This window comes from Sorex fumeus, unplaced genomic scaffold, assembly GCF_029834395.1.
Source record: "Sorex fumeus unplaced genomic scaffold, SorFum_2.1 ptg000032l, whole genome shotgun sequence".
Taxonomy (NCBI): domain Eukaryota; kingdom Metazoa; phylum Chordata; class Mammalia; order Eulipotyphla; family Soricidae; genus Sorex; species Sorex fumeus.
In genome coordinates this window covers 13562175-13587099 of record NW_026606089.1, presented here as the reverse complement: position 1 = coordinate 13587099, position 24925 = coordinate 13562175, and the positions used below count along the sequence as shown (strand labels likewise).

The 24925-nt window shown below is 55.0% G+C and overlaps 1 protein-coding gene across 2 annotated transcripts in view; it reads right to left on the bottom strand.

The window, feature by feature from the left end:
* Positions 1-14298: 14298 nt before the first annotated feature.
* The window catches only part of PITPNB (phosphatidylinositol transfer protein beta), a 60870-nt gene continuing 50243 nt past the window's right edge, over positions 14299-24925 (bottom strand). Inside the window, exons 8-11 of one of the 2 annotated variants that reach the window (XM_056116458.1) lie at positions 22764-22874; positions 20913-21035; positions 17632-17717; positions 14299-16486 (exon numbers count right to left, since the gene is read on the bottom strand). In XM_056116458.1, the coding sequence (XP_055972433.1) occupies positions 17670-17717; positions 20913-21035; positions 22764-22874 (282 nt within the window). In that variant the 3' untranslated portion in view covers positions 14299-16486; positions 17632-17669. The remainder of the gene's footprint in view (positions 16487-17631; positions 17718-20912; positions 21036-22763; positions 22875-24925) is intronic. The other variant, XM_056116457.1, reaches the window with a different exon arrangement.

Below are 24925 nucleotides of genomic sequence, written 5' to 3'. Positions count from 1 at the left end.
GAGTCACACTTTCTCTGGAGAATCACACTTTATCTGAAGAGACCCACTTTCTCCAGAGAGACCCACTTTCTCTGGAGAGAGTCACTTTCTCTAGAGAGACCCACTTTCTCTGCAGAGACACACTTTCTCTGGAGAGACACTTTCTCCAGAGAGACCCACCTTCTCCGAAGAGACACACTTTCTCCGGAGATATCCACTTTCTCTGGAGAGACACTCTCTTTAGCAATCTTGATGGTGATTTCCAAGTTTCCTTCTAAACTGGTTCCCTGCAAGGCACACCCTAGTTCCTGGAAGCACATAGCACTGTTGGAAAGAAATTTCACTCCCTGACTGACTTGGGGACCAAGCTGATGTCTTAATTTTTGTTAGTCAGTCTCTCTCTCTCTCTCTCTCTCTCTCTCTCTCTCTCTCTCTCTCTTCCTCCCTCCCTCTCTCTCACTTTGGAGCTTACTCTTGGCTCTGTGCTCAGGGATCACTCCTGGCAGTGCTCCAGGGACCATATATGGTGCCAGGGATTGAAACCGAGGTCGACTGCATGCAGAGCCAGTGCCTCACCTGTTGTACTGTCTTCCCGGCCTCTTAACTCTCCTCCCCCAGAAGCCATTTTGCACAGAACTGGATCCCCTAGAAAATGAGTGAGACTGGGCTGGGGGTGGACCTGGATGGGCCTGAGGAGGTCAGTGGGGAGCAGGACACAGCTCTACTGCTCGAATCCAGGGCAGCCCCGGCTGGGCAGCCGCTCACCCAGCCGGTGGGAATCTTCTGCTACTTATGTTGGTTACACAATCCAGGTGGGCTGGAGCGATAGCACAGCAGGTAGGGCATTTGCCTTGCACGCGGCTGACCCGGCTGACCCCGGTTCGATTCCTCCTCCCATCTCAGAGAGCCCGGCAAGCTACCAAGGGTATCTCGCCCGCACGGCAAAGCCTGGCAAGCTCCCCATGACGTATTCTATATGCCAGACACAGTAACGAGTCTCACAATGGAGACGTTACTGGGCCCGCTCGAGCAAATCGACGAACAACGGGAGGACAGTGCCACAGTACTACACAATCCATGAGATCACCCCTGGACACACAGCCCTGTGTCGTCCGGGGGTTAAGTCCTGTGAGCATGACTCTCCTCCCCCAGTCTGCCCCTGGGGTCTGGAGCACAGTGCACTCTGGGCTCCGGGTTACAGTTTGGGCCGGGCAAGCGAGCATCAGCCTCCCCGAGAGGGCGGGGGTCAGCCCGGCCGCTGGCCCGACGGAAGCTCTGCCATATGCTCAGTTGTGCTCCGATTACACAGGACGCTTCGAGTCACCGCGCTGGGGTGCAGAGACGCTCAGGGCCAAGACTGCACATGGATGGAGCTGTGCTGTGAGCTCGTGAGCTCTGCCCCCACTGCCTGGGTGCTCGGGCGAGAGCCGCTGGCCTGTCTGAGACAGGAGTACTGGCCAATGCTCACCGAGCACCCGGGCAGCCCAGGCCTGGTGCCAGGCACGGAGGACTCTTCTGGAACATCTAGTCTGGCTGGGTGGGGGCAGGGGAGGCCAGACACATGTAGGTGCTGGGGTGGGCAAGCATGAGTGTACATGAGCATGCGTGCGTGCATGTGTGCGCGCGCGTACACACACACACACACACACAGAGCAGCTAGTGATGAGTGGTGTATCGGACAGAGGCCTCTGTGGGGTGCAGGAGAGGCTGTTTTATATAGGAAGGCCTGCCCTGAAGGGGGGCACATTTGAGCATAAGTGGAACCAGGGAGGAGCCAGTGAGCGTGTCCAGGTCACAGGAGCCACCCGTGCAAAGGCCCTGTGGTAACCTGGCTGTGTGTTTGAGAAGCAGCTGGAAGAGGCCAGCGTGGCTGGGGTGGGGTGGAGTGTGTGTGGGGGGCACAGCAACAGCAAAAGGGGTCACAAGGCAGAATGTGTCCTGCACTGGGCTTTGAGTACAGGTGGGAGGCCACTCAGGGGACACTTAAACCTGGCTGCTCCATGGCAGGGACAAGAGCCAGCTGTGGAGGGCTCGAGCAGTCATCGTGGGAGAGAGGACGGCACCACCGGGCCAGGTGGGGTCACTCTGATGGACGCAGGGCAGGGGCCCAGCTCTGGGTGGGTTCTGAAGAGAGACCCCACAGGCTCCCATGGATACCTGACCTCGTTTGGAACTGGGTGTTGACCTGGGTGGTGAGTCTGACCTCCGTCCTGCTGCCCGTTGCCAGGCTGCGGTCAGGGTCCAGTGGCAGGTTCAGCCCCTGCCAAGGAGGACCCCTGGGTGCCTCAGTCCTCTTCCCCTCCTGCGCACCTCCAGTGGGTGAGGGACTCTGAGCCATCCCTGGTGCCCCCGGCCAGTCACCCTTCACACTCACACACATTGCAGCACCGCAGAGTCTGGGAGGGGGGTGCAACGGGTGCCTGCCCGTGCCTGCTGTCTCAATAATCACAAATCACAACGAATCACGACCATCCTGTTATTTGTCGATTGCGTCGAGCAGGCCCCAGTAACGTCTCCTTCATCCTGGCCCTGAGGTTATATTCAAGGCTCTTTAGGAGAATGAGACCCATCATTGTTACTGGTATTTGGCATATTGGGTACGCCACAGGGAGTTTGCCAGACTCTGCCGTGTGGGCAGGCTACATTCGGTAGCCTGCCAGTTTGTCCAAAGTAGGAATGGGATAATAAGATGTCATAATAAGATGTCGCGCGGCCGTGAATGCATGGTGGTGGCTGGTCCTGGAGGTCTTCGGCTGCCGGAGCCCTGGTCGGGGCGGGGAGGAAAGCTCAACCCACTCCCCTCCAAGGGAGCCCAGCAAGGAACAGCCAGGCGCAGGGGCAGGAGACTGCACTCTTCTCTTCCGGGAGCTGGGTGTTATAGTCTCTGAGTCTTGGCTGTTGATGGGATTACAGGGGGCCAGTTGGTGGGTGTGACCCCCGCCTACTGGAGTTCGGAGGATCTGGGTGGAGGATGCTTAGCCCCAATCCGAGTAGGCTTGGAGATCTCGGCCCCCGGACCCGCTTGCCTTTGGTCCTCTGCCGGTACCTTCAGGTGTGCGGAGAGTGGTCTCAGCATGGTGGTGGCTGGTCCTGGAGGTCTTCGGCTGCCGGAGCCCTGGTCGGGGCGGGGAGGAAAGCTCAACCCGCTCCCCTCCAAGGATCTCAATAATAATAATAATAATAATAATAATAATAAAAACTCCTTGGGGCTGGAGCAATAGCACAGCAGGTAGGGCGTTTGCCTTGCACGCGGCAGACCTGGGTTCGATTCCCAGCATCCCATATGGTCCCCCGAGCACTGCCAGGAGTAACTCCTGAGTGCATGAGCCAGGAGTAACCCCTGAGCATCGCCGGGTGTGACCCAAAAAGCAAAAAAAAAAAAAATGGAAACTCCACTGAGAAGAGGCAGGATCTACTGCCTAGCGTGCCAAGGCAGCTTGGAGAAATGCCGGAGTGGGCACTCAGGGGACAGAGAGAGGCAGAGCCCTGCCCAGGTGGCTGAGTGTGGGGCGGGGTGCAGAAGCCGGTTCCCCTTCTTCCTCTAGGTGTAGCCTCTTTCCTGGGCTCCCTGGCCCCATTCCCACCCCGGCCCAGCCTGCGGCCCCGCCCGAGTTCGTCTCCTGCCAGGCTGTGTCTGCAGAAACCGACTTTCAACAGCTGAAATCTATCCTGGGAAGCCAAGTCTCCGTCACCGGGAGCCAAAGTAACTCACCCCTGGCTCCTCCCACCTTTGGAGGCTCCCGTGATGACTGGCCGGTGTGGGGACCACAATTCCATCTTCAAAGGCTCCATTTTAGTATCTTGTAGATGGACTTCCTTACTGTAATTTTTTTTTTTTTTTTGCTTTTTGCTTTTTGGGTCAAACCCGGCGATGCTCAGGGGTTCCTCCTGGCTCATGCACTCAGGAATTACTCCTGGCGGTGCTCGGGGGACCATATGGGCTGCTGGGAATCAAACCTGGGTCGGCCATGTTGGCTGCGTGCAAGGCAGACGCCCTACCCGCTGTGCTATTACTCCAGCCCAATACTCTGGTTTCTCTTCAGATCACATAATATTAGTAAAGTAAAGTAAAGGCCCTCCCGTTGATCATCGATTTGCTTGAGCGGGCCCAGTAACATCTCCATTGGAGACTTTGTTGTTACTGTGTTTGGCATATCGAATACGTCACGGGGAGCTTGCCAGGCTCTGCCGTGCGGGCGAGATACTCTCGGCAGCTTGCCGGGCTCTCCGAGAGGGGCGGAGGAATCGAACTCGGGTCGGCCATGTTGGCCACTTGTAAGGCGAACGCCCTACCGCTGTGCTATCGCTCCAGCCCCGCTTACTGTAATTGTTGAGCACTTCATTATGTTCAAAAGAATTTGAGATAGGGACTGGAGCGATAGTACAGCGGGTAGGGTGTTTGCCTTGCACGTGGCTGACCCAGGTTCGATCCCCGGCATCCCATACGGTCCCCCAAGCACTGCCAGGAGTAATTCCTGAGTGCATGAGAGCCAGGAGTAACTCCTGAGCATTGCCGGGTGTGACCGAAAAAAAAGAAAAAGTCTGAGATCGGGGGCCAGCGGGTGGGGCATTTGCCTTGCACGCGTCCACCCCAGGTTCGATCCCCGGCATCCCACACGATCCCCAAGCACTGCCAGGAGTGATCCCTGAGTACAGAGCCAGGAGTAACCGTTGAGCATCGCTGGGTGTGACCCAAAAAGCCCAAACAAACAAACAAACAACAACAACAAAACCCCCAAAGCATCTGAGATCCCCTTAGGCGCTACGAGAATTTCCTGGACCTGATTTCTAATCAAACCCACCCCAGAACGTTTGGAGCATCTCCCCTCCCGTGGATGTTACTGGCCCCTGGGTCCATCTGTGTAGCAACTCAGGGTCGAGACAGAGATGGCAGGAAGGAACTGGACTTCAGGGACGGCAGCATAGTGCCCACTGGGCACCGGACATGCAGGTGAGGGAGTTGGGGTGCAGGTGTGAAGGCACTTGGTGGCTCCCAGCTCTGGGTCCCCCAAGTTCAAGGGCTCGTTTGAAGGACTCCCTTGTAAGAAGGAAAGTGCGGGCGGCAAGAGGGGCTGGAGCAATATCAACAGCACAGCAGGTAGGGCATTTGCCTTGCACGCGGCTGACCCAGGTTCGATTCCCAGCATCCCATATAGTCCCCCGAGCACTGCCAGGAGAGACTCCTGAGTGTAGAGCCAGGAGTAACCCCTGTGCACTGCCAGGTGGGACCCAGAAAGCAAAAAAGAAAAAGAGAGAGATAGGTGGTCCAGCAAGTGCCCAGACAGTGCAAGGCCCTGCGTTCCAGCCCCAGCCTCGAGTGGGGCCCTGCTGGCCCTGAGCACTGCCAGGCCTGAGTAGCAACCCTCCAGGATGACGCTGCTGGGCTGAGCACTTGATCCAGGAGCAACAAATGAAACTTCCGGTTGCAGAGAGTGTAGGGGAGGCAGCAACCTTGTCTGTTCGAGGCTCCGTTCCTATTCCTGGCACTGTGTACGGCTCCCCGAGCACCGCCATGACACACGACCCTCAAATTAAAGTCAAGAACAGGGTTTCCCCCAAATGCAGCTCCCTTGGCTGAAACCCTCAGGGGTTCTCATTCTGCTGGTCTAAGATGGAGCCTCTGCGCCCACCTGCCCAAATTGGGGTGACCTGGGTTGTCTGGTTTACTTGGAAACCAGGAGTCTGGTTTTTTTTTGGGGGGGGGGAGGGTCACACAGGGTTTTCTCCTGACTCTGGGCTCAGGAATTACTCCTGGTGGTGCTCAGAGGACAAAGTGGAATGCCGGCAGTTGAACCCGAGTCAGCTGTGAGTAAGGCAAGCACCCTACCTAGTACTGTGCCATCTCTCTGTAATTTTTTCTTTTTCTTTTGCATTTTGGGTCACACCCAGCAATGCACTGGGGTTCCTCCTGGCTCTGCACTCAGGAATTACTCCTGGCAGTGCTTGGGGGACCATATGGGATGCTGGGAATCAAACCCGGGTCGGGGGTGTGCAAGGCAAAAAGGCTCCCCGCTGTGCTATCACTCCAACCCTGTTTTTTTTTTTTCCGTTTTTTGTTTTTGTTTGCTTTTTGGGTCACACCCGGCAATGCACAGGGGTTACTCCTGGTTCGTGCACTCAGGAATCACTCCTGGCGGTGCTGAGGGGACCATAATGGAATGCTGGGAATCGAACCCGGGTCGGCCGCGTGCCAGGCAAACGCCCTACCCTGTGTGCTGTTGCTCCAGCCCGTTTTTGTTTTTAACACACTCCGCTGGTGATCCAAGCGTAGGTGATTCCCCGAGATCTTGAGGCCTAGTTTCTGTAAGGCCTAGTAAGGCCAGTAGGCTGATGGGGAGAGGGGTGGAGGTATAATCCCCATCCAAGGGATGTCAAGACTGCTGGGAATAAGAGCTCTGGGCCCATGGGGACACCCAGCTCTCCCCAAATCTGCTGACCTAAGTCTCTGGTCAAGTCTTTCAGTTTTGGGTTTTTTTTTTTTTTCAGAGCCTTAAGCACAAGTTAGCCAGTCTAAGAAGCCGAAAACACTGAGAAGGGGGTGACGGGCCCAAAGCAGGCAGAGATGTGGGAGCTTGTCAATAGCACGGGGCCACGTTCCCAGCAGCCCCCCTCTGGCACAGCTGAGCTGTGAGTGGCAGGGCACTGGGAAGAAGGCTGAACCCCGGAGAAGCATTAATGAAAATGTCACAGGCACTAAAGTCAAAGCAGATGCGAAGCCGGCTCCACGGGCAGACAGAGAGAACCGATAAGCGGCAGCCCAGGAGAGAACCAAACCTCTGGAGATTGGGTCAAGGGCAAGGTGGGGTGGGGGCACCCGCGGGGGCTCCCAGGGCCACCGGGTGGCTCCGGGCTGCCCGTTAGGGATCTTTCTGCCACCGGGGCCACGTTCGGAAGGCCTCCCCTCCTCCGCAAATAAATATTACGTCTCCATCTTCAGCTAAGCAGAACTGGGGTGCATTCCTATTACTTCATGTGGATTAACCATCTGGAAGTTGAATCAAGCCACAGAGTAAGGAATGGGATCCAATTTTGCATTCACCAAAATAAGCCGTACCAGTCTCAATTTATGGCAGATGGTTCTGCATTCTCAGCGGGCCCAAAAATCTCTGTGCAAAAGAATAAAGTTTATGCCAATTACTGTAATAGGACCCGGCACCGCGGCTGTGTGAGGTTGACGAAGATGGCCGAGACTGCGGAACGGCTCGTACACGGCGGGGGGCCGCGGCGGACCCAGTTAATTCATTAAGATCGCGAGCGACAGGGGCTGGAGCGATAGCAGATCGGGTAGGGCGTTTGCCTCGCACGCGGCCGACCTGGGTTCGATTCCCAGCATCCCATAGGGTCCCCTGAGCACCGCCAGGAGTAATTCCTGAGTGCATGAGCCAGGAGTAACCCCTGTGCACCACCAGGTGTGACCCAAAAAGGCAAAAAAATAATAGTAATAATAATAACGCACGAGAGAAACAGGGAGCCGCCTTCGTCATAAAACCAAAATATTCCCCAGGAAGTGGGGGGTGGGGGAGGGGGGCTTCTTCCTGGGGGCCGGGGGGCTTGCAGGGGGGTGCTGGGGCACGGCTGATGTGTTCAAACAACAGGGTGCTGGTGTGAGAGGCGTGGAAGGAGAGGGGTGGAATTGGGGTGCTCCTCTGGCCTGATGCAGGACAGACCTGCCATGTGCGGCTTGACGAGGTGGCGAGCGGTGAGCCTGCCCCAAGCTGGCCTGGGCTCAGCTCGTACCTCGCCAGGTGTCCTCCTGGGGAGGCTGGCCAGGGGAGAAGGATCCCGAGGACCCGGACTCTGGGATGATGAGGTGGCAGGAGCAACAGGAAGGGGCGTGAGAGCCCCCCACTCCCTTGAAGCCCCTCAGCGTGGAGGTGAGTCGGTGGGAGAGACGGGGGTCTCCAGGCTGGATCTGTGATCTCCAGATGTGAGGCGGATGGCGGGAGTCCAGGGGGGTCTGGGAAGGATCTCTTTAGCCAGGCACCTCCTCAGAGGCCGGCCCCTTCGAAACCTTCAATGCCAGGCTAGAAGCGGGCGCGGTGGGTGTGGACTTGCCCCGGCCGCAGCGCGGGATGCTGTTTCCTAGGCAATGTTGGTTCGGCTTTCGTCTGTTTTCTCAGCACAAGCTGCTGGCTTGGAGGATGCGGACAACGGGGGCCGAGGACAAGGCAGGCCGCTGGCCTCCGATGGACCCCAGGAACTGGCCTGGCTTTAGCCCTGGAAAAGACCCTCCCCGGACACCCCAGGCTCGGGGGTGAGCCAGGGCAGCGTGGCCCCCAGGCTGCCTGCCAGCTGGAGCTGCTCCCACGCAGATGGACACAGGGCTGTGGGCGCCGGGCCATGTGTCTCCCCAACTCCGTTGGCGGGAGGCAGAAACTCCGAGGGGCACACGTGCAGGCTGGCCGCTGGCTCAGTCGGCCGGATGAGGCAGGCTTGGGTGGGGGGTGGGGGTGGGGGGTGCTGCTCTTGAACTCCTGGAGAGAGAAAGCAGCCATGAGCGGAACCCCAACCTGCTCCCTGATCTCCAGGCTGGTCGTGAAGGGCCGGAAGCTCGTGTCACCGGGCCGGGGGGTGGGGGGGGTGGCGGGGGGGCGGAGACAGACACAAAGGCCTCAGCCAACCCAAGGGGTCCAGCACCTCATCCTGGCGGCCCAGAGCCAGGGCTGTGCCCAAGTCGCCCATGGCGTTCCCCAGGCCATCCCCCCCCACCCCCTGCAGGGTCCTGGGGAGGGGGTCATCTGCGCAGAAGCCCCTGCTTGAGGCCCACACGCATGTGTGTAGAGAGCTAGCCAGCGCTGACCGCCAGCGCTCGGTGGAAAATCTGAGCCTTCGGGGGCTCGAGGGGGCTGGAGGGGGTCCGAGGAATCCAGGAAGTGCCCCCCTTCCCCCACCCCCGCCGATGGCTGAGCAAGAGCTGTGAGCTCATGGGCTGCTGATGCCCAAGTGAAAACACTTCTCCCCAGCAGAGCGCGGCCCAGCCGACAGCCGTCCAGGGGAGCACCATTCCTCAGCCCCATGCGTCCCCCCTACTGGGCCGGAAGGCGAAGAGGCGGAAGGAGGGGAAATGACTCCCCACTGCGCTGCCGAACTCACGGGACCACCGTGGGGGGCTCCTGAAGGAAGGTCCAGCCCCAGCGTGCCCACAGCTGAGGGACTAGTGGGCGGCCTGGCCCGGGGCCACTTGGACCTCTGGGAATCACCCGCGGCCGCCCTCCCCGCCTCAAGTCCTCCAAGGTCACTTAGTCCGAGAGCCGCGGAGACTGGGCTCTGGGCCCTCCTGACCGTCGGCACGGCATCCAGTCTGAGGGGGTCCCAGGGAGACGCTCCGGGATGCCGTTCGCAGAGGCCGTCTCTGCTGGATATGAAATACAGCCTGGGAATTTCCTGACGAGGCTGAGGGGAAATTCAACACTGTCTAGGAAGAAATGTGTCTTGGCTCCGGGCTCCGGGAAGAATCAGTCATGCAAGTTTGCTCCTAAGCGGCTAAGAACTCACTCGGGGCCTCTGGAGCGTTTTCCTCTCTCGGAGACGTGGACGCTGGGAGCAGGGGATGTGGCGGTTCTGGGGAGGACGAGGAGGTGAGCTGGACCCCGCCTGGGAGGAGGGGATGGGGCGGGGGGGGGGGGGAACCTGTTGTTCCTCCCTGGGTGGTGCAGACTCGAACTTCTGAATGTGACCGAGACGGATGTGATTCTGGCCTCAGTTTCATCATCCGTGAAAGAGGGTGGTGATGGGGGGGCAGAGAGTGGAGGCCAGAGAGTGTAGTGGGTAGACGCCTGCCTTGCACGAGGCTGACCCAGGTTTGATCCCTGGCATCCCGTAACTGCAGCCCCCAAACAAAACCAAAAATAGGACCGACAGTGTGTGGAGTGTGTGCAGGAGAATTGGGTTTGATTTCCATCACTGCATGGTCCCAAGAACTGCCAAGACACCTAAGCAGAGCTGGGGATAGCCCTGGAGCCCCTCCCACCCCCTGATGGCCACTGGAGGGAGGGAGGGGGAAGGATTGGAGGGGGCCAAAGCCAGCTCACCACCTGCTGCATTTATTGGCATGGACACCCCTCCTTCATTCCTCCAACTGGATGCTCCAAAAAGCAGCACCCCAAATATCTGTGGGAGGCTGGCTACAGAAAACGCCCACCCACCGCGCGTCTCAAGCCACGAGGGCCGCCGTTCTGTCTGCTCTGCCATCCGGGCTGGACCAGGCCTGCTGCAGGCGTCCTTCCTGTATCAGCCCTTGCAAAGTGACGCGTGGGGGGAAGGGCCATGGAGATCCCAAACGGGGAGCAGCCCCAGCCTCTCGGGTGGGCTGAGAATGTCTCTGGCCTTTTGGGGTTCTGGGAGCGAGGAAGCGGCGCTGGGAGGGTGTCCATCTGGATGTGGGCTGTGGGGCACATCGTTACTGGACACCGCAGGCCACACGCCCGATCCCCAGCAGGGGCCTCGAGAAGGCGTCGAGGAGGCAGTGGCCAGCACAGCACTGGACTGCGGCTCAGAAACGCCGCAGGAGACCGCCTCGACCCTGCGCCCAGGGCCACGGGGGAACCCTGGCCAGCTTGCGGGGCAAAGGTCTGGCCTGACTACGTGAACCCCATCGGCAGCCAGCAGGGATGGGACAGGCAGATTTCAACTCTGAAGGATGATCCAGGGCTGGGGCTGGAGAGATAGCACAGCGGGGAGGGCGTTTGCCTTGCACACGGCCAACCAGGGTTCGACTCCCAGCATCTCATATGATCCCCTGAGCACCGCCAGGAGTAACTCCTGAGTGCAGAGCCAGGAGGAACCCCTGTGCATCGCTGGGTGTGACCCAAAAAAGCAAAAAAGAAAAAAAAAAAGATTATCCAGGGCTGAGCATGAAGTTCAGTGGACTGGCCACCAAGGCCGTCTACTAGACGCTTGACGCATGGCAGGGTGCAGCAACCAGCACCATCTTCCTTCTGCCTCACACACATGGGGGGGGGGGGGGCGGTGTTTCGGGATCAGGGGACACACAGCTGCCACCATCTTCCCAGGCTGCCAACAGAGCCATCAGCAGCGTCCCTGCCCCTGGGCCAAGTGTCCAAGGCTACGTACACGTCAGGGGAGCATCACTGGCCCCAGGAAGCAAATGGCTGAGGGACTGGGGAGGGCTTTGGCTGCCCCTGGGCTGCTGTGGGGCTCGGGGGAGTGGGCAAACCTGCGGGTGTTCCCTTGGGAGTGTCCCCTAACATCCCTGGCAGTCTGGTCCAGCTCAGGACTCTTACACTCCAGCTTAAGCCGGTCTGTTCACTGTGGCGTGAGTGGAATTTGGAAGTTCCAGCAGAAAAAGGAGGGAAGTTCAGTGTCCACTTATGTCCCCGAGGAGGGCTGCCTCTAGCCAGTCCTTGGGCGGGAGGGCAGGGGGCAGTTTATCCCCAAGATCTTCCTCACAGGTGTAGAAATACATGCACTTAGGGAAGATCAAGCCTACTGGAGCAGTCTGTAAGATTCAAATGAGGGATGAATTGGCAGGAATCGATGACTTCACAGAGAACTTCTGGAAGATTCTCCATGATCTCCCAGAAGACTGGGAATTTCCTTAGTTTCCTTCTCCGGTTCTTTGAAGACACAGCACATCAAACGGAAGTCACTAATGAGCCCGTGTTCACTGCTCCACTTAGTACAATGGCCAAGACACGGAAACAACCCATTCAGGCGAGTGGAGGTGTGGAATATACACACAATGGAATACTACGCAGCTCTAAAAAGAATGAAAGTAAAAAGTACAGGCCCTCCCGTTGATCATCGATTTGCTCGAGCGGGCCCAGTAACGTCTCCATTGGAGACTTCGTTGTTACTGTGTCTGGCATATCGAATACATCACAGGGAGCTTGCCAGGCTCTGCCGTGCGGGCGAGATACTCTCGGTAGCTTGCCGGGCTCTCCGAGAGGGGTGGAGGAATCGAACTCGGGTCGGCCATGTTGTCTGCGTGCAAGGCAAATGCCCTACTGCTGTGCTATCGCTCCAGCCCCTAAAAAGAACAAGATCGTGCAATCTGCAACATGATGGATGAACTTGAAGATATCAAGTTGAGTGAAGTCTGTCAGAAGGAAAGGGAGAGTTGCACAACCATCTCTCAAAGATGTGACTTCAAGATACACAGTGAGGTGGCAATAGAGAGCCAAAGGCAACAAATGGGAGACTGAGTCACACAGCTGAGAATGTGTGTGTGGGGGGGGGTCCCAGGGACACTGGAGGTGGGCACCATGCTGGAATGATGTGCATGAGAAACCATCAATACTACTACTATAATTCACAAAATCTCAATTAAGAAACATTAAGGTTCTGGGTTCTACCCACAGCAGCACATGGTCCCACAGGGACCACCAGAGTAACCCCTGAGCACTGAAGATGTGGCCCAAGACAGGGGGTGGCTGGGAGCTCCCCAGGTAATCTGCACCAGGGTCGAGAGGTTCTTGCTTCCAAGGGCGTGAGCTGATGTTTTTCAAACCAGTAGCCCTGGCGTGAAGATTCTGGGTCGGATAGACGGGACTTCTTTTCCCTACCCAGAAACAAACTTTCCGTCATGATTTCAACTGACGGGGCAGGAAAGCAGAGTCCCAAAGGAGAGGTGCCTCGGACACCCCGACTCTGGCAGGGAAACAACACTGGGTCGTCAATCCCTTTTAGACAATAATGCCCGGGAACATGGAGCTTCCAGGAGGAAGAAAGGGGTGGACAGTTGGGTGTCGGGGGCCCCAAACTTGAAGTGTGACTTGAAATGCGCAGCAGGACTCTGGAAGGGCTGCAAGGTGGCATGGCAGGGTCTGTGCAAACCGGCCGGCTGGAAGGACTGGTTCCGAAGGGCGCTGCTGTTTCTTAATTCTTCTGCAGAAAACATCTCCCTGAGCACCACCAGCGGGGGTCCTAGGAAGCACGCAGCTTGGTGGGAGCCCCTCTAACCCGTCCCCCAGCACTTCCTCAATCTCCCAGTTCTGCCAAGTCCCAAAGTCTCCCCGAGCGAGCCAGTGAGGGTGGTGGGGAGAGACGGCTCGCCATCTCCTGACACCCCGACACGCGGGGTGCCCGTGTCAGAGCTGAGCGTCTTGGCAGCCCTGACATTCCGGTGCGGGCGCTCAAGCCCGAGCTCGCCTTTCCAACCCCCTTCTCCACTCAGCTGCCGAGGGAGGAGACAGGAGGGGCAGAGAGGATGCAGCGCTTGGGAAGGCCCAGGGCGGGGAGAGAGGCTTGGGACGTCAGGCATTGGGCCACAGCACAGGGTAAGACCTTCCCGGGGGCCGTGGTGGCAAAGGAATAGAAGCAGAAGGAAAATCGTACAGAAGAGCTCGTACACAGAGTCGGCGTGGGCGCAGGCTGGCACTCGACAAGGGTTAGGGGAGGCGGCATCACCCTGAGCTCCTGTTATGTAGCTGCCTGGGGCGGACTCTTCACTGTGACCCGTGTAACGTGGGCTGCGGCCAGCCCTGCATCACTCTGCACGGTCATTTATCGCCCCCGAGGATGGCCGCGTGCTTTCCCTCCCTGCGGTGCCTTGGGAGTCTCAGCCCTGGGCGCTGGGTGATGGAGACCACGAGGAAGATGCCAGGGAGGGTGCTACTGTGTACCAATCGATGCTATGAAGATGACGGCAGGAAATGGAAGACGGGCACCAAGAATGTAAGTTAAAGCCACACCACTTCTCACATATTCCCAAATATAGACCAGAAAAGACAAAAAGCCCTACAACAGGGGCTGGAGGCATAGCACAGCAGGCAAGGCATTTGCCTTGCACGCGGCCAACCCAGGTTCGATTCCCAGCATTCTACCTGGTCCCCCGAGCAACGCCAGGAGTAATTCCTGAGTGCAGAGCCAGGAGGAAACCCCTGTACATCGCCAGGTGTGACCCAAAAATCGAGGGGGGGGGGGGGGCAAAAAAAAAAAAAAGTCCTACAACGGAGGTAGGAGGTAAGACAAGAGCCCGGATGCAGACAACTAGTCCTGGAGCGATCAGAACAGGGCGGCAACAACCCCATCCTCAGGATTCTCAGGGCGTTCCTTAATTTCCCTGTGAGAAAGAACACAAACGAACAGAACAAAAGCGATGTTCCTTCGTCAGCTTCCTGCCTCGCTTGTAGAGACTGAAAATTAGTTAAGAAAGCAAATTAACAACTTAATGTGGCAACGCGCGCATTTCAAGAACGGGAGTTTGCAATAAAAAGAAATAATAAAAGGCCATTTTTCTTGATTTTCCCCGGCGTGGCAGGCCTGCAAACGAGAAAAGCGTTGAACAAACGGCAGACGGGGTCTGTGGCGCTCGGAAGCCGGCGTGGCGTCGGGGAAACAACCACTCAAGCACGCAAGTGGCATTTTGTGATCAAATTTATTTTTTGTTTAAATTTCATTTACTTTGTTTTACTGTAATTTACACAAGAGACTGCCGAGTAAACTAGATATTTTACATTCACCACACATTCCCTCAAATCTCCACAGTTGTTAGAAAGACATTAAGATCCACGCGCCGGGCTCACGACGCTGCCACACGCAGAGGCCAGGAGAGCTCGGCTCGCTCCGAGGAGAGGGAGGGTGGGCCCCTGCTCCGCAGAGCCAGCCGGCACCTTCCGCGCCTCGGACACTCCGCGGACAGTGACCACGCTCTGACAAAACCCATCTCACCACGGCGCCCAGAGAGTAAACAGCAGTCTTGATCCTGAGGACACAGTGGGCGTCGGCACAGGGGCGGGTGGGTCCGGTCTGCTTTGGCGAGGGGATGGGGGGCACTGTGCTGCGGCAGTGACGCCCACCTGCGGTGGCTTCCGAGGGGGACACAGGATGCGTAGGGAGACGGGGGGTGGGGGGGAGCGAGGGCAAGGACTGTCAGCTGTCAGGTTCCGAGTGAGATGTGACTAGGGGGCCGGTGGGCTCGGGGAGGGACCGGGCTCACGAGACACTTTGTGACCGGAAGGCAGCAACAAGATTCTGTTCAAGCTTCCAGGGATGACCGAGGGGAATAGCGGACTTGGATCGAGAAATCTGATTTTTTTTTTTTTTAAAAGAAGTCTTTTGGTCTCTTTTTTTGTTTCCGGAGGGGTCACACTCAGTGATGCTCAGGACTTACTCCTGTCTCTGCACTCAGGAATCGCTCCTGGCGGTGTGCGGAGGGACCCGCTGGGATGCCGGGATAGAACCTGGGTTTGCTATGGGCAAGGTAAGCGCCCTCCCTGCTGTCCTATGGCTCTGGCTCCCACCCTAATCTTAGCTGTTGGTTCTTAAAAATGAAGAAAAAAAAAATCCCACCCTTGGAGTGGGATGGGAGGGACACAGCGGCAGCTTCCAGGCAGCGTTTTCCTGACGCGTGCTCAGGACGGGCTCCGAAGCACCCCACTAGAGAACACTCCAGCAGGGCCGGTCCCCGTGCGGACGCCTCCCGCTGCCTCTGCCGTCCCCCCGGTCTCCTGCCGGCATGCCCCCCTCCATGTGCTGCTGACCCCGGAGAGAGCAAAGCCTCAGCCTGTCTCTAGGCTGTCCGGTAAGCTGGGAATCCTCCAGCCTTTTGCATAGTTTCCAAGCTGCAGGGTCAGGAAAGTCACTTCAGAACGGGGCGTGGTGGGAGTTCGGGACCCACCTCTAATCCTTCTGGACAGCCTACCTACCACGCTCTCCGCGTCTCCGGCCGTTTCCCAGGGGGCCTAACGGGAGCCTGGGAATTGTTTAGTGTTCATTATAAATCACAAACCGTCATCTCCACTTTTGCTAGGCTGGATGTAGAAAAATACTTGAAGTTCAAGATACAAAAATCCAATAAAAACCAGAACTTCTTTTTTAAAAGGATTTTCCCCTCTCAGGGCAAACAAGTAAAAACTGGCCTACAACTTTACTTCTTACTAGTAAGACATTTTTTCCAATTTGGCTTTAAAATAATGGCCATCCAGAAAGAAATCGTTATAAATACATTCAGAGTTTACATTCCAGGTTCACTGGAATACCGAAATATTCTGAATACATTTTTCTGTGGGAGTCTGATGCATGTGAACTAAATAAAAATTTACAAGAGACCGATTTAAAAGAACAAAAAAGTAATAAAAGTCTATATATATATGTATATTATATATATATATATATTGGTCCGCACTTGACATTTATGAAACATACCAGCTAGTATTACATCGCAGTCAATTTGCCCATTAATGGTATTACTCTGATAATTATTAAAATTTGCTCCAGGTATATATTGAAAATATTCTCATTTGCATTCTTGCTGAAGACAGGTACAGTACTTTGGAGAAATCGTACTAGTCCCTTCAGTAGGTCTGTATGTACATATATACACAAGTGTGTGTATTCTGACCTGTAGCTCTACATGCGTTTTATATACAGCTACAGACGTGCGCACACACAGGAACATATATACACACGTGGTTGGGAGCCTGTGCGGGTGACAGGGAGTCACACGCACACGCTGCGAAGCATCAACACTGCAAGAGACTGGTCAGAGGCGTCTTCACTCGTCACCGGCTGCACTGGTTCCCCTCACTTGACCTTGGTTGCGTAACTGCAAGGGAGAGCGGGAGACCGGCTGTGAGTCCACGCGCCGAGACAGATACACGCCACGCAGCAGCCCGCGACACACGCTCGCCCCCACGCCACGAGGGACTCCTCCACGGGGGAGCAGGACCCCCGGCAGACAACGTGCCCCGACAGTTGCATTTCAAAAATCTGGACTCTCTGAAGAGTTAGATTTGGGGCTCACTAACGGCTCAGTTACTTGTTTCATCAGCGGGAAAACGAACCAGCAGCAAAAATAAACCAAAGAGACAAAGAAGAACTTAACAAAAGCCACAGTAACGCATCCTTAAGTGGACATGGAATTTAAAGAAGGGGCTTGTGGAGACTGCAGGTCTGCCCGCCTCTGGAAGCTCACGCCTGCCCTGGTCAGCGGTTAGCGTCCAGGGAGCCCAGGGACCACAAGAGCACCCATCTGGTTCCCTTCCTGACGAACACTGCAGTTCGGTCTGGACAACGATTCGACATCAACAACAGCGTTCTGTCAAGTTTTGGCCAACTTCACTATGTGGGGTAGACTGAGGCTTTTGCTCTTCTCGGGAAAAAATGTCTTATCTGGGCATTAAAATGCGCTCAAGAAATAACATCGCACAAATGTTTCATATTCGTCAGTGAACCCAAGTCTGTTTATACATAGTAAAGCTAACGGTAACGATAATTGAACATTAAACATCAAAGGAGGACTTTTCAGTTCTTGTGGAAAAAATCTCCACTGAAACAAATTACTGAGGTTGGCCCGTATGGGGCGGGAAAAAAAGATCTTTGATTTTAAGAGGTTTCACCTATTTCGTTACCAAACCACAAACGGTCCTACTGAGAAATAGGTCAATTAACCGGCACTTGATGGGGGGAAAAAACAAACCCGTGGGCTTCTCAGACAATGCTTCCTGATGAGTGGGTGGGCTTGGCAGCAGGGCTGCGAGAGCAAAACCCTCACCACCGGCGCGGGGACTCGGCAACTCAACCTGCTCCACACAGAACTCTCAGAAGGCGACAACTCCAGGGAGTGCTGGCTGCCAAACTGAACCCACTTAACACTTATTCTCTTTGGCCAGTGGACTTGCTACAAGGTGCTGGTGTTGAAACAAAGGCATTTGGTTTTGAAACATTCTTTTTACCCAGTTCTTCACTTACACAGTTTGATATTGTCTCTGACCCTACAGGGGACTCATCTAGACATCAGCAGCCGACGTGCCTCGGACGGAACCCTTCTTACGCATCTAAACGTAAAATAAAATCATGAGGGGCTGAAATCAGACTCTCAATTGGGTTAGCAAGCAGAGGAGAGAGAGAGGCCCTAGAGGAGACTGGGACAGGGCAGCTGCCTACGACCACATCCCCGCGGAGAGAGAGGTTCTGTGGCCCTGCTAGTAATCACAGGGTGGGGAAAAGGGTCCCGCAGACGCTCTCCTAGGCCACGCAAAGCCTACACCTCTCCATTCAGGAAACAAGAGCCTGCGATTACCGGCGAGAGCCGAGGGCAAACCCAGACTACTGGCCAACGCAAGGTGAGCAAAGGCCCCCAGTCTGGCTCGTGTTTTCCGTGTCCTTAGACCAGACCCAGAAGGCAGAGGGTGGCCCCTCTGCTGCCTCCAGGACCAGGGGCCCTCAGGGGGGCTCTCTACAGGAAAGTCACTGAACAGAGGCGTGGGGGGGGGGGGGGAGGGCATAAGGAAGAAGTCGGCACAGAAACAAGGTCAAGGACAGAGGCTGAGGACAGGGACTCCTGGCACTCACCTAGAGGCAGTGGAAGGAAAGGAAAGGAAAGAACAGATGGAGAAGGAACAACTGCAGTAGACACATCTCACAACTCCAAACTCATCTCTGCCCGCCCCCACCAGAGCCAGGTGTGCTGTTTGGCCAGGGTACTCCTTCAGTGGGGCTGAGCGATGGCACAGCGGCAGGGCGTTTGCCCTGCGCGCAGCCAGCCTGGCCGAGCCGGGTTCAATTCCTCCGCCCCTCTCGGAGCTCCCAGCAAGCTACCGAGAGATTCTTGCCCGCACGGCAGAGCCTGGCAAGCTCCCCTTGGCGTATTCGAGATGCCAGACACGTAACGAGAAGTCTCACAATGGAGACGTTACTGGGCCCGCTCGAGCAAATCGATGAACAACGGGAGGACAGTGACAGTGACCGTGACTCCTTCAGTGGCCGTGCCGAGCCCAGCGTTCCCCCGCAGGACTCTAGGCCCGGGCCTTTCTCTCACAGCCAACTTCCCAAGCCAAGGCCCATTCTGCAAAGGAAACATCTTTGCAGATTAAAGAGAACTGCAACGTATGCGATTCTACCACTGGTGTCGGGAAACAGGGCCAGGGGGCAGGGGTTAGTTCCTCCTGCTGCGGCACCGGAGCATGCGCCCTGCTCTCCAGGAGCGGAGGCTGCGCGGGGCCGGGCCTGCAGGCAGGGCACTGCCCAGGTCCAAAGGCCCCGCAAAGCAGCAGGAAGGTCCCCGTCCAGCCCCCAACCAAACAACAGGGATTTTACATCCACATGCTGAAAAGCCTAACAACAGTTTCGATATAGTTAACAGAAGGGGGAAAAGGCTGGCTAGGGTCCCCCCCCAACCAGTGATGGTGCCTGTCCAGACCCACTCCGTAAGGGCGGTCCATGGTTTTGGTGTTTGGTTTCTGGCACAGCCAGGGATGGGACCTGGCTCCATCTGGTAGTCCGGGCGTGTCCCTCAGACCTTCCCAAGTGCTTCCAAGCAGAAGCACCGCCCGGAGGCCCCGGCCAGTGGCGGCGGCGGGAGGGACTCTCGTCCCAAGTGGGAGGACTACAGAGGGAGGGGAGCGCCCTCCCAGGGAACTCGTTCTGAGGGACCTGGTCTCTCGGGGAGGGCTCCCTCGCCTCCTTTTCTTCCACAGTGACCTCAAAGTTCAGCTCACATCCTCTGACAGAGGGTGTCTTCGTGCCAGAGTCTGGAGCACCAGGGCGGGACCTGGGCGGATCCCGTCAGTGCTCCCGATCAATCCCGCTGGATCCGACTGGCCAGCTGATACAGCCGCACAGAGGGGCCAGGGACCCGGGCCAGGTGTCCAGAGCAGCCGAGAGGAGTGAGTGGAGCTGGGCTGCACAGCGGAGAGGAAGGAACTGTGCGGGCCTCCGCTGTTCTTCGGGAAGGGCAGCTGACCCGTGAGGAGGGAGGAGGGCGGGGGGAGAGGGTTGAGGGAAGACGGCAGGAAGCACCAAGAGTCTCACCCTGGCCCGTGCGAGTTGTGCCTCGGGTCCGCCTGAAAGTCAGGGTTGAGGCCGTTTTCTGCCCCCTTTCCGAGAGCTAAAATTCCAGCCCCACTGTAGATGAGAAAATGAAGTCCCAGAGGCTCCCATTGGTTGGCCTGGAAACCAAGCCTCGATTTTTTTAATGTTGTCTCTTTGGGAAAACGTGTACCAAATTTCCAAAACGCAACTTAAAAAAAACTTTGGAACAAAATCCATTCATGAGCTGGAGACTGCTTTCAGTTTACTTTATGTATAAGATAAGGTTAAAACATTTTATTGCCTTATAAAGAAAATATGTCCTGGTCCTCTCAGAAGGTTTGTATAAAGCTAATTGGAAGCAGATCCGCTGTAATCACCAAATGTAAGCAATTTTAAACACAGATTCTTTGCAATGCTGTGTGCCAGACAAATAGATTTCCCTCTGTGCCAGAGGACCTGCTCTGCGGCCATTCTCCTGTGATTAAACGGAGTTCCTGCGCACACACGGGTGTTACTGAAGCACCCTGGCCAGCGCGGGTTCCAAGGCCGGGACTGCTGGCAGAACTCGCGATGACTGCATGGAAACCAGTCACTGGCTCTGGACATGCCTGGGGTTCATTTCCCCCGTGGGGCCTTACTTTCATCTGAAAAGCCGAGCCCAGAGCAAAAGCAGAACCAGATATAGGCAAGAGCAAGTGGGGGGAAGAATCTGCCCTTGAAAGAAAAGGGGTGCTCCCCGGCGGCGGGCGTTTACTCTCCTTACTCTCCGGCCCTCAGGGTTTCTGCTGGATGCAGGAAGAGGGAGGCGGCATGGCTGGAGTGAGTGACAGGAAAGGCCTGCTCCACCTTCTCTACAGGGGGACCAACTGGGACTTTCTGGGGCAACTTCAGGAAGTTGCTCTGTCAACCAAGCGAGATGGGAGGCAAGTCTGGCTCAGAACACAAGTGTTTAAAAGGATCACAAACCAGGTACCACAACACAGAACGAACACACATAAAAACAGAGGACGATGGGATACTTTAAAGGTGGCAAAGCCTCTCACAGAAGAGGTTCAACAATAAAGAACCCGAAACCCATGAAGGGCTGGGAAACCACTATGAGGATTACAAAGGCTCTTAATCAACACACTTCTTAACTCTAAGTCTACACGTAACTAAGCGCATGCACAGGTCTGGAAAAGGGGAATGAGAGAGACTTCCCAGCGAATGAAACGTCTTACTGTTTCTAGCTCTTTCTGTGTCTCATCTTCCATTCTTCGAATGTCTTCCATTGTCAGGTCAATCCACTTGTCAATCCAACAAAAGAGCTGGCGATGAAAGTTTGTAAATATTCTTTTCTCTTGCTTTTGAAAGAAAAAAAAAATTAGTGTTAGATGGGTGGGGGAGAGCCAAAAAGAAAAAAAGAAGAAAACCTGGTATGTCCAAATTGATCCATGAAATCTATATGTATCTCATCGGCAAAGGTTACTCTAGGTTACTGGGGGATCCACCGAGGCAACCAAGTGAGAAGGAAGTGGCCCGTGACAGGTGACAGTCTCCATGCCTGAGCGGCCTAGTTTAGTGGGAACTGAAAATGTTTGCAAGTTCTGACCCAACGTGCATGTAAACGCTAAATCTGATTTATTTTACCTTTCTTCTAAATGTCAATGTCCAAAGGCCAACTCGATTCTTTTAAAAAAAAAAAATACAGTGTCATTCGTAACACCTCTGGAACTCACAGGAATGCTGCGAGGTGGAATACAATAACAGTCTGAAAAGGGGGAAATCCTGGTTCTTGGATAAAACACTTTATTAAATTAAGAACCAATGCACAGTCCCCGTTAATTTTTCTACTCTAATGTTATTAGAGTAAACACACACATATAAAAACATGATGTATATACACACTCCTCACATATAATTAGCGGTTTTAATTGCCAAATTTTTCAAGTGTGACTAAACTTTCCCACAAAAAGAAGAAAGTGCACTGAACAGTGAGTACTTTAGTATGTTTGGACAAACCTCAACACTGAAATTTTTTCCACGAACAGAAGGGACTTCATCAGTTACACGTGTAACTTCTATTTATCAGAGCTGGATTGGTAATGTATTATTATGATCCAACAGGAAGGAAAGGAGCCAAAACTTGCAGCGTGCCTACCGTGGGCCAACTGTAAGCAGGCCCGAGAAGCATCAAAGTTTCCAGGCCTTTAAGAGTCTTTTAAAATAAAATGTTAACAGCAGCCACAGCCTAAAAGTAGAAAAAGTTCGGGCAAAACTCAGCACGAGTTACAGGTCTGGAGACGGAAGAGGGGCTTCTTTTTAACAATACTGAAATAGAAGTTCCCAGCAGAGGAAACAAATGCTGAAACTGTCCGTATCCTTCATGTGTATTTACTGACAACCGTATGTATTCACACAACTGAAAGTCTCCCTATTTCTGGGTCATGTTACCCAGGCCGCTTTCACCGTAATCAAGACAGTCAAGAAGAGACAGAGTTGGGCCCTCAGAGTATGTCCCCCTTGGTTAAAGAAAACATCACACGAGAAAGAGGAAGGCTATGGGCGAGTGTGTGTCGGGGCCGAGCTGGACCAGAGGAGCCCCTGTGAGTATATTTTGGCTGTCTGTAGACAGAGCCCTGGGCTGGACATCAGAAAAATATACTGAGGGCTGGAGAGACAGGATAGCGGAGAGAGCGCTTGCCTTACACACCGTTGACTCAAGTTCGATCCCCGGCATCCCATACGGTCCCCTGAGCACAGCCAGGAGTGATTCCTGAATGCAGAGCCAGGAGTGGCCCAAAGGGGGGAAGCACCTCAAACAAAAAAGTCCTTCCCAAAGAAAAGGCCTTAAAGGGCCAGAGAGCTATTCGACTTGGATTAGCTCCCCAGTACCAGGGGCGGTCCCCTGAGCATCCCAGGGTATGGGCAAAGAATAAATAAATAAATAAATAAATAAATAAAAGAGATCCTAGTGTCTACTGTATTTGGGGGGAAAACAGAGGGGAACAGAGCGCTACCTATCAGGAAGTCCCCCATCCACTGCTACTGCCCCACCGAGTCTGGGCCTGACTCCTGCACAGATCTCCTACCTTCTGGATGAAGTTCTCCACCTTGCTCTGCAGGCCCCACCACTTGAACTTGATGGTCACCAGCTTGTAGGCGCACATCTGAGGGCAGTCGGGGCTGCTCGCGAGTTCCTTCTGGATGAGGGACAGCGAAAGGGAGACATCGTGACTTCAATGTTTATGCTTTGATTAAAATTGACTGCTGTGTAACGACATCACAGACATACATGAAGAAAATTACGGTCTCACATGTGTTTAATTCAGGTATTTGGAAATTCAAAATCATCTCAGCGAAAGCAGCGGCGTTCCCTTGCCACAAACTCTCTTTCCACAGATGTCGTTACTTCCCCGGCTCTCCAGTTTAATAGGTGCACTGCTCGGCCTCGAATTACACTATTCAGATTTCCCATTAAATACCAAATTCTATCCACATCCTATCAACAGCGAGTCTCTAATGTGCGAGAGCTCTCCTAACGGCATTATCGTGTTCCCACCGTGGACGCGGGGAGGCACAATAAAAACCCAGGCACAAGGTTTGTCATCTTCTATGCCGTCAAAGCCCTGGCCGCGGGAGCGGCAATGCCACTAAAGAAAGCCTTCCCGAGGGCTTTCGCGCTTCCGGGCACCCCCCCACAGACGATCTACCAGGCTCTTGCATCCGAGTGCAAATCTAGACATGGGATTTCTACGAATGATCACACTTTGCAGAGTTGGGGAGTTAAGGCTGTTTACGATAGAGAATTTTGTTTAAAAGAGAAATTGGGGGGGGGGGGGGGGAGGAATCCACATTTTAAGATCCAACCACACACATTTAAAGTCTTTACATGGAGAGAGGGGAGGGAAGGAGGAATTGGAAGGGGGGGGACCAGCAAACCGCTAACAGCTGATGAATTGGAGGGGGGCACGGTTCACTTTTCCGTTTAGGCCCTGGTTTAGAAATGTTTTGTCGGAGTAAGTGAGTGGGAAGGGCTGTAAGCCATGCTATTACCAATGATTTCTAGAAGACTTAATGCAGGCTTCTCCTTAGTAAATTCAACCTAGCAGCATGCTGGTTTGGGGTAGGAGTGTTTTCACCAGATCCCCTAATGGAGTGGTTCCCACGCCCTGCGGCGGGCAGGGTTGGAGGCGTAGTGGAGTGGGCCCAGGCCAGGAGGGCCTAGGATGGGCTCCCTGCACCTGGGGGATTGCCTGCAGAGACCCCCTCGGGCACAGAAAGCAGGGTCTTCCCACAGTGACGTGGAGCCCAGAAGCAGACTCTGGCAGGGCTGGGAAAAGGCCCGTCCTGGGAGCCCCGAGCCCCAAGGTGGGCCTCCGACCAACGAGAAATCCAGTCCACGTGTGAGGACCTGAAGCTCCGGGAACGAGAGGTGGGTTTGGGGGGATCTCCCTCCCGCTGACTGACCGTCATTCTGACCGCCTGTATTGCAAAAGGAAAGTTAAAGGGGAAAAAAAAAAGAACAAGAGGAGACGGTTATGTGCGACTACTGCCACCCGCTTTACAAAGAACTGCAGGGTGGCGTCAGAGCTGAAGCACCCTCGCCGGCATGGCCCCTGTGTCCCCAGCACTCAAGATGATGCTGGCATCGGCCCCACAGGACACTGCTGTCCCACCTGCTCATTTGCCGTGCTGGCACAACTATTCTCCCTGTTCTGCCCACGTGCAGACATCCTCCATGCATGACTCTCCAGGTCGCATGACTCTCCAGGTCGCATGACTCTCCAGGTCTTACTCCAGTACCTCCCAGTGACGCTCCGTCTACACGTCACAGCATGGGACCACACTCCTCACAACTCTCAATGACACTCCAGCCTCATGTGGACTCTCTGGATACAATCAATAAATAAATTCTACCCTGGCACTGTTAATATTGACTCCAAGTTCTGGACTGTCCTGCATGATTAACTTTCCTGAGGAAACCTTTGCGAATGTTTCACCTTCTGATTCAATGACCTCACTGAATACACAGGGTAACTCAGTGAGATCAACATCACAGGTATTTAAACGAGAAGACACAGGAGCAAGCTTTCCCGTTTTGTAGACGAGTTCTATGTCACCCATAGCACCAGATCATGAGAGACAGGACAGGGGTTAAGGGGCTCGCCTTCCTTGTGGACAAGCCCAGTTTGATCCCAGCACCACATACGGTGCTTCGAACAACACCGAGAGTGATTCCTGAGCAGAGCCA